This window comes from Buceros rhinoceros, unplaced genomic scaffold (assembly GCF_000710305.1).
Source record: "Buceros rhinoceros silvestris isolate BGI_N320 unplaced genomic scaffold, ASM71030v1 scaffold8222, whole genome shotgun sequence".
Classification (NCBI taxonomy): domain Eukaryota; kingdom Metazoa; phylum Chordata; class Aves; order Bucerotiformes; family Bucerotidae; genus Buceros; species Buceros rhinoceros.
Genome location: NW_010400605.1, coordinates 762 through 10,459, shown reverse-complemented (window position 1 = coordinate 10,459; position 9,698 = coordinate 762). Strand labels below are relative to the sequence as shown.

General features: G+C 35.9%; 1 protein-coding gene across 1 annotated transcript in view; it reads right to left on the bottom strand.

Annotated features, from left to right (window-relative positions):
- The window catches only part of LOC104489735 (chromosome unknown open reading frame, human C12orf50), a gene marked incomplete at its 3' end in the record, with an annotated part of 34,430 nt that extends 24,944 nt beyond the window's left edge, over positions 1 to 9,486 (bottom strand). The window contains exons 1-9 of the mRNA XM_010131933.1: positions 9,433 to 9,486; positions 7,621 to 7,744; positions 5,533 to 5,646; positions 4,396 to 4,473; positions 4,193 to 4,306; positions 2,468 to 2,578; positions 1,256 to 1,387; positions 924 to 1,028; positions 311 to 415 (exon numbers count right to left, since the gene is read on the bottom strand). Coding sequence (XP_010130235.1) covers positions 311 to 415; positions 924 to 1,028; positions 1,256 to 1,387; positions 2,468 to 2,578; positions 4,193 to 4,306; positions 4,396 to 4,473; positions 5,533 to 5,646; positions 7,621 to 7,744; positions 9,433 to 9,486 — 937 coding nt within the window. The remainder of the gene's footprint in view (positions 1 to 310; positions 416 to 923; positions 1,029 to 1,255; positions 1,388 to 2,467; positions 2,579 to 4,192; positions 4,307 to 4,395; positions 4,474 to 5,532; positions 5,647 to 7,620; positions 7,745 to 9,432) is intronic.
- Between the last annotated feature and the right edge of the window lie 212 nt (positions 9,487 to 9,698).

Here is a 9,698-nt window from a genome sequence, read left to right as displayed (position 1 = left end):
TGGATTTTTTGGCTCCTCAGAAATGTAATTCTTCTTTACTTCTTTTTGGTGATGGTTCTTAACGAGCTCAGTGTGATTTGTTTCTGAGAGATTCAAACAGTACATATTTACTTTAAAAAAAAATTACACAAAATTTTCTTATCGAAAAATGTTATTGTCCTTATTAGACACTAAGAACAGAAATTAACTAGGTAGAGCTAAATCATCTAACGGTTTAGTAAATAAAAACTAAATAAATTTAGTAAATAAATTTAGTAAATAAAAGTATTTAGTAAATTTAGTAAATAACCCAACTGTTTTCTCAAAATACCTTTGCCTGTTACTCTATTAGGTGGATTTTTTGGCTCCTCAGAAACGTAATTCTTCTTTACTTCTTTTTGGTGATGGTTCTTAACCAGCTCAGTGTGATTTGTCTCTGAGAGATTAAAATAATACATATTTACTTTTTTAAAAAAAATTATACAAAATTTTCTTAACCAAAAATGTCATTGTCCATATTAGACACTAAGAACAGAAATTAACTAGGTAGAGCTAAATCATCTAACAGTTTAGTAAATAAAAACGAATAAGCCAACACTTTTCGCAAAGTACCTTTGCCTGTTACTCTATTAGGTGGATTTTTTGGCTCCTCAGAAATGTAATTCTTCTTTACTTCTTTTTGGTGATGGTTCTTAACGAGCTCAGTGTGATTTGTTTCTGAGAGATTCAAACAGTACATATTTACTTTAAAAAAAAATTACACAAAATTTTCTTATCGAAAAATGTTATTGTCCTTATTAGACACTAAGAACAGAAATTAACTAGGTAGAGCTAAATCATCTAACGGTTTAGTAAATAAAAACTAAATAAATTTAGTAAATAAATTTAGTAAATAAAAGTATTTAGTAAATTTAGTAAATAACCCAACTGTTTTCTCAAAATACCTTTGCCTGTTACTCTATTAGGTGGATTTTTTGGCTCCTCAGAAACGTAATTCTTCTTTACTTCTTTTTGGTGATGGTTCTTAACGAGCTCAGTGTGATTTGTTTCTGAGAGATTCAAACAGTACATATTTACTTTAAAAAAAAATTACACAAAATTTTCTTATCGAAAAATGTTATTGTCCTTATTAGACACTAAGAACAGAAATTAACTAGGTAGAGCTAAATCATCTAACGGTTTAGTAAATAAAAACTAAATAAATTTAGTAAATAAATTTAGTAAATAAAAGTATTTAGTAAATTTAGTAAATAACCCAACTGTTTTCTCAAAATACCTTTGCCTGTTACTCTATTAGGTGGATTTTTTGGCTCCTCAGAAACGTAATTCTTCTTTACTTCTTTTTGGTGATGGTTCTTAACCAGCTCAGTGTGATTTGTTTCTGAGAGATTAGAATAATACATATTTACTTTTTTTAAGAAATTACAAAAAATGCACAGGTCATCTTGGGTGTAACACGATTTCACATGTTAATTATTCTAAAATTATCATTCCTCAAAAGGAAAGCAAAGGTGGCTACATTTCCCCTAGCAGCATTCATGGTTACAAAATCTTGAAAGCAAACTTCAAAATTGAGTGTAAACACAAAAACCAACACTACTTCGAACTCATGCAATTGCTTTTACCAGGGCTGGCTCAAAATGCTTTTCATGTGTTAGAAGATCTTAATGACTACTGTATTTAGGGTTTACAGTTTAAATCTATTAACATTTGCTTTAATCCACATACACCTTTGTAATACCTGAGAATCAAATGTTGTGTGCAATTTATGCATGTGTCAGAGGGGGAACATATCCTTTTCTAAAGTCCAAGTGTAACATCTAAATGGGAACCCAGTGCAATAGGGTGACAACTTTTGAGCTTGAACTGTGTGTCATTACAAGATAACTCAGCAACAAAACAGGAACCATAAAATGTTCCTGTCTACTGGTGGTTGTTTCCCATTCCCTGCACATGAGGTATGCTTTGCCCCTGTCTCAGTTGTATCCGTTCATCTATGCGTTGTCCTGCAAACAGAACAGCTGAGTGGCATGGTATAAAAAATAACTTCCATTTATAAAAGGATTACTTTAATCCTTAGGCACTTCAGTGGCACATTTTACAGCATGGGCCCACACATAGTTTTAACAGCTAAAGTGGCATTGCTGACATGGTGACAAACAGCAGTGCTGTAATGCCACTGAATGGCTGGATATTCAACCCTCCTGTATTAGCTTTACCTCCGATGCCAATATACATAATGCCTAGCTGGAAAAAATCAATTGTAATCAGCATAGAGGATATTTAATACTTTTTGTATAATCCCGAAACAAGCAGGATCATAAACAGTGTTTATGATTGTTCGAACAATTGTGCAGCATGAGAAAGAGTCTCTAGCACATAAAGAACAAAGAATAACTCAAATATAAAATGGTGGTGTTTAAATGTGGGAATATTCAGTTTACCACACGATGTACACCAATGAGAAGCCAATGCTAAAGTGTATCACCTCCATTTTCAAGGGATCCACGATCTGTTCTGGGAACACTCTCTCTCCTTTCTGAACTCTCTCCTTCTCCTCCAGTATCATTAAATTTGGTAGGAATGGTATTACTGTCACCTGGAAAGGCAACAGAAAAGCTTCTTGTGTGTAAGCACAGGGAATGGAACTGCCATTCTCTTTCTCCCACCTCTGACTAGTTTAATCTAACTGATTAGTTCAGCACAATTTTTTTTCTTTAACCACTCCTTTTAGATTCTTCTCTCCTTTCTGTTAGTTGCTTGGATCCTGCCTAGTCTAACTGATGTATAACTCTTGTGCTCTCTAAGAAAATACCATAATACGCAGGTTAAAGAAGACAATGGCTCCAAAGTAAAGAACCAGCTACAAATTACCCGCCCATTCTTTAGCTTTTCACTTTTCATGAACGATATTTATGACTCCTACCTGATCGACTTTATGGTATTTTCAAGATGCCTGTCTTCAGAACACCTAAACCTCAGAGAACTCAACTGAAGAAATGTTTTGGGGAACACCTTTATCCTTTTCTCTGAATGTATCCAATTATAAATAAAGACGTAGCTTAAATATTTCCTATATTTATTCCTGATTTCCTTGCCTGTAGTCTAAATATATCTAAATATTTGCCTATCACAACTATTTTAATAACAAACATTTTAAATGTAGAAATGAGAAGAAACTAATTTTGACAATTCTATTGAATCTAGGCTGGCAAAAATGGTCAGTCAAAACAGCATGACTTCTCATGTCTGCATTATGCAAAATGGAGACAATTTTTGCATTCCTAGTTTTTTATTAGCACATCATCCTGCTCACCTAAGTTTTACATAAAACAGTATTATCAAGATTTTATCCCCGAAATTTACACAAAATAACCAATAATGTTCTTTTTGTATTAAAAGTAGGTCATATTTCTGCCCAGCAACTTTTGATAACTGATGTACTGATTACTCTGATGTCTTGTGATACTAAGAACATAAATCTCTCCTAAAATGGAATTATACTATTACTTATTCAGCAAAAAAACTAATACAGATTTTTTTTTTCAGTCATGCCACTTGCCCAAGAATTTGTATTTCTTTGCCCTTAACCATGTTGGATAAAGCCTAACTTTCAAAACAAAATGGAATTCTTTTGTTACTATCATTTAGAAGACACTTAAAGGGGGTACTTATTTCATCTAAATTCAGTCATGTGTTCATGTATTGCCATATTTCATCATCTAGACACCCAAGACAGCCATCATACAGCTTGGAGCACCTCGAGCTCAACTCACCTTTCTTTGGCACTGTCTTGTGATGCAATAAATAGCCCCACAAGACTGCATGTCTCTCTCCATTTACAAGAGAGAGCCTGGGTGAGAAATTTCACCTACATTCCTAAACTTGGATGGTTAAAATTAGACTACGTAAATCTTGATCTTCAAGAAAAATTAAATGAAAGACCTATGTTACATATCGCAGGAAAGTACACACAGGGTTAAAAGCCCATTTCTGCCTTTTCTATCTACAACTGGATGCAGGTAGTCACCGTGTGACACTCCATATATATATATGGGGAAAATTTTAATGAAGTATTTTTATGCTCTTTGTGATGTGCTATCTTTTATTGTCACTAAATTAAAGAAGTGGGCAGTGGGGGCAAGCTGTGTATAAGTTTCTCCCTGTAACTGTGAAGTGGTAAACATTGTCCAAGAAGATGAAAAGTACTTGCCTTTCTGAAAGTCTTTCTTGGTATCTTTCAAGGGTAATGGCTCATTTTCCTGAGGTGAAGACGTAGTTTTTGTTGATTGCTGTTCGTGAAGATGCTGAATCCCATAATACTCTCCTAAACATACCCCAAGAGGGAAAGAAAACCCACAGTTTATACAGTGACAGCATTGCTGTTTAGGAAAGAGCGACTAATCTCATATTTACCAGATTTATGGCATATTTCCTTTATTGCTCTTAGCTCTTCAACTTCTGCAGCATTTTTAGGTTCCCAATCAGAAACATCTGCAGGAAATATTTTTAAAATATTACAAGATAGCTACACAAAGACCCTCAACAATTGTTAATAATCAAATACCATACTGAATTTCATTCTGGTTCATGATTTGGTTTTTTTCTGACTTCAACCTCTGCTTTTGGGCAGAAAAATGATTCCTCAATATTAGGTATTTCTAAGTGCAATGGAATTGCAGCTACAGCACTTAACTAAAATGCTCATGGTTGTTGATTTAAAATGATTCAAAAACATCTTCAGTACTCATTTTCAAAAATAATCCTTTTACTCCCAAAAGGAAATCTTCTGATTAAACATGTCACCAGGGAGTGCTTTTCACAAAACCCCTGTCCAAAGTTACTATTCTGTAATGTCTGCCAGCAGAGATGGCAAAGTGAGCATTCCTTATTTGTTACAGTCAACAGTTTGAATACATTTTAAAAAAATTAAAATTAATAAATACATACATACATATGCATACACGTTCAGTTAAAGCAGTGAAGATTTTTGTATGGGTTCTCTTAGCTACATTTGAGACAAACTTTCTGTACTAAAATAAGACTGCCTACAGGGTTTAGGAAATCTGTTGAAGAAACTGTTCAAGTTGAAGTAACACAACTGTGTTTTGTAAACAAACCTGTGACTTCACCTTCAGTGATGAGTGTGTACAGCCCCTGTTCAAAAGCTGGATTCTCAGAAAAGAATCACCTCCTAAAGTTGTAATTTTCTCCCTGAATTTTGAGAAATTTTTAAGAGTATTTTGTGGCCATCTGATTTGTGGATCACATTTGAAACTCTGTGTAATGAAAAAGAGGTTATGTGAATCACACCGCTATGAATATATATAGCTAGGCATTTCACAGGAGTTAGAAAATGGTGCCTCACTCATGTTTGGTGACTACCAGTTCCAATATTTTTCAAGATTAGCTGAACACTATTTCAAAAACTTGCCAACAACTCTTTTCTAAAAACACAGTGGTCATTATAACAAATTGGTTGTAAAGTACATTGCAAGAATCAAAAAAATCCAATTGTACTTCCTTGTAAAAGAAAACAAAAAACCCGCTTACAATTCTCTTCCTCTTCATCACTCTCTTCATCGTCTTCATCTTCTTCATCGTTAAGGTTTATAACCAGTGAAGGGTAAACTGGCTGTGAAATAGTCTCTTGATTTCTAGGTGGTGCTATGAGCAGAGGAATACACGGTTTTAGCTTGTAGACATTCTCTTTCCTATCAAAATTTTCAGAATCACAACTCTCTTTACTATGTACAAAATGTAGATTTTGAGAAGTATGAAGTTCATGAAAATAATTTACACTTAATCAGAAGAAAATCAGAAAATATATTCTTGTGCTCTAGTAACTTATATCTACCCATAATATCTGCATCAAAAATCTTTCAGTGCTGGGACAGCACTTTCTGAGAACCAGGAAATGCAATGGAATGAATATAAAAATGATGAAAAATGTTGAGTCCATTTGCATTGTTCAAGCTGACCGGTTTGCAACTATAGATACAATCAGGGTTCCATGCATTGCATTAAAAATATTGAAGTTGGATATTGTTTACAGTTTTAAGGAAATAAGATAAAGCATGGACATTTTCTTTTATTCCAGTTATCAGTACTCTTGTGCATCTCTTTCTTGCCTATGAGTAGTGTGTGTATTGTATTAAACCCACTTTAATAACACTACTGAAGATCAGATATGTGTTGTCTCATGTGAGGGAAAGTAAGATACAACACTTTAATTTGATAGAGCCTTTTTCACTGACCGGAATAGGTTATTATTAACTGGGTAGTGCAAGCGAAATCAAACTTTAGTTAGTTTAACAAGATTTCCAAGTATGGACGTGAATAAATGCAGTTTTAATGTTTGCTACATTATTGTGGAGCACTCAAACTCTGAATTTCTAGATGCTGAAGTGAAAAAAAAAAAAAGGTTGGGTCCATTTTCTCATTCTGACTGTGAGACATTGCTCTCCAAAAAGAAACCCTTGTGCATAGTGCCTCTTTGGCGTAGTCTCTGACCAAATGTGTGTCACACCCACAAGTGTGCCTATGTGGTGTTTATGACAGCGCTAGTTGCCAGGGGCCAATGCTGCAGGTATGGGAACTGTCCTTAAAGCAGAATGGGCACTCAGAGACTTAAGGCTTAAATTCTTGTCTTGATCCTATGTGATTATATGGCCACATATGACAGGCTACCTGTTCCTGGGGGAATTTCAGGAACACAAGGTGTTTGCTTAGAAAGACTAGAGGTCTTTCTGGACTTCCCTTATGACACCTGTCTACAGCTCTGGATATGAGCTCCATGAATATTTTAGTCCCCTTGTTCATGCATCTCTGACAAGGCATGCTGACTTGCACTCCTGTTTCCACCCAATTTCTGATATCTGTCTTGGTTCCCTGCCCTGGAGTCTTACCCTGTTCCAGGTTCCAGCTGTCTACCAGATCTCCTGGTAGAAAAAAGCTCCCCTTATAAAGGACTGAGGTAAAAACACCCCAACTTGAAATGGTGTTTTTTCCCATAAACAATCTGATTTTCAGATATTGTACTGCCTCATACAGTATTGCTGTATTTCAACAGCCTGCATCCAATGTTCAAGCCTGAGAAATTTATTCAGATAGATGAACTGGAAATACATCTGCACACACAGCACTGTAATCTGATGTTATCTCCACAAGGGGTGTCTCATCCATATAACATGTTGTGCTCTATCGACTGATATTGCTGGTAGTGGCCCTACCAGCCTCCTCCCCCTGATACTCACTGCTTTTCATTTCTCTTAAATGATTACCTGCCTACTAACCATTTACACTATTAGAGATTTAATCTAGCAAACATCCAAGTAAAGCAACATTTTTGCTCCATGGATCTCAGCAACCTGAATTGCTATTTGTGACTTCATCTTCAACATCACAGAGAGTTTTGAAGATCTGTAACATGACAGCTAAAAAAATTCATGTGGCAATCCCTAATCAAATGCCAGCACAATTCCTTTCTTTGCCTAACTTGCTGGGATATCAGATCATACCTGACTGGTTTGCCATGGTACATTTCTTGACTTTAATATATATTATATAAGCACTGGAAGGACATTTTCGTGTATTGACTTACTCTAATGAAAAAATTGCTGAGAAAATATTTTTACTCACAGTTAGTAGATGGCAAATAGAGTCCATTTATATAGCGAGGTTTCCTATGACGGAAAGCACAACTGATCCTCAGACAGCCTGCGGACTGTGTTTCCCAGTAACAGAAGGTATTGCTGCACCTTTCCTGCAGGAGCAGTTTTCAGATATTGTAAATACAACAATTAAAATGGACTAAATGGATTACTACTCGGTGTCCTGTTGTGAAGATGTGACTAAGATTTCGCGGGACCACATTCTGATATTTTAGAACATTTAAAGTTATCTTTAAAGTTACCTTAAGCTCTAAAGTTATCTTGAGTTAGGTCACCGGAGCTTTCATGTGGTAAAACTGTTCCTAGATAATAATAGGGGTAAAGCAGTTTGCTTACTGTACTGCAGACTTTTCTTGGGATGCTGGCAAGGAAAAAATCTATTAGTCACTTAATTGACATGTAGCCGAGTTTCCCTTCCCGCACAATGGAATAATCAGGTCAATCTCAAGTGAAATCTGCTGAACAATTGCAAATCTTACACTAGTACGTTCTCACTATTAAAGGACATGGGTCTATGGGAAAATAAGATACAAGAAACAAAACTCAGAAAGGTTCCCAACAAAAACTGCAAAACTAAAAATCTGGGAACTTGTAATCCCTGTCAGACTTGGATTTCAAAAATAAAAAAAAAAAAAAGGAAAAATCTGTTGTTCCAATTCTCGTTGGAAACACCAACTCTGCAGAAGAAAGTCACTTTTGTTTTCAGGCTAAAAAATGTGCTTGAAGGTGCTGGCTCCTTTCTACTTTTATTTCCATCTCTCTAAATCTGCAACACAAATGTGAACAACTCCCCCATCTCCATAATGAGCACACAGTGATACAGCCAAGAGGTTTTTCAGAGCGACAGAATCTGCACCTGGGACCCTCATGAGGAAAATGATTTTATGGGTCACACTAGATTCCCGTGCCCTGGTGGTTGCCTTAAATGTGAATCTTCTCTTTTTAAACTTCTTGGTTTTAATTAATTGGGGAGATGGTACAGTAGCCCATGTCACGGTGATGGATGTAAACTCAGTTTTACATCCTTGTTATGAACTACATCCCAGCTGAAAGCTGTAAATGACAGGTCGTTGGTTATTTCTGAATGAGTTTCTGTGTAGTGTTTCAGAGGAAAACCGAGTCACACTTGAAGATATTTAAGTTTCACCCAGTTCCAGGTATTAACAGCTGGGTCTCCGAGCAGCGTCACTGAAACACGTCACTTCTGGACTGCAGCCAGTACGACTGGGCCATCCCATGAGACATGCTGGAGTCTAGAGGCAAAGCCCATCTCTCCCAGGCATTAACATGTAAATCCCCAGTACTGAAATAGATGCAGTAACAAAGAGCCCTCTATCCATTCCTGGAATTTTTACCAGGTGGAATATAAATATTTCTTTGAAAAACAAACCCATTTTGAAGGACTTGCCTTCAAATAATGGACTTTGCAGAAATTTGGGTAGTTGCTACAAGCAGTAATTATAAACATGACCTGTTTATTCAGAACCAATATAGTGTTGATTCAATAAGAAAGTAATGAGTGATCTTTATGCAAGATTTTTAACTTATGTGATCCTTGAGTATCTCAGCTTAGTCCACAGAAGAAATTGTCCATAGTTTAGATGATCATTGTTGGCTCTTCTCACCACTTCTGAAAATCAGATATTTGATCTGCAGATGTGGCCATGACCCAGACAGAGTGACCTATCAACATCTAACTTCACATAATAAACCTCCCTTTCAGCATGGATATATAAAAAAAGGCAAGGACACAAACCACTCTAAAATCTACAGTATTTACCTGTGCGTAGGGGGAATACAACCGGAAATGGCTGTCATTCCCAGATATGTTCATTTTCACCTCTTGCGTACTGCTCCTCGACTCTCTTAATACCAACAGAACATATAGGGAAACGTTAAAGCTAGCAACATTCAGGCCAAGTGTATTCTTATCCTGAAAACAGTAGTTTTCTTTCAAAAACTGGACTTTCAGAACCTTGGCTCTGCTTCTTTTTTGAAACAAAACCCCACCTGACAGCCAATTGCATTTGAACGAAGGAGCTGGTA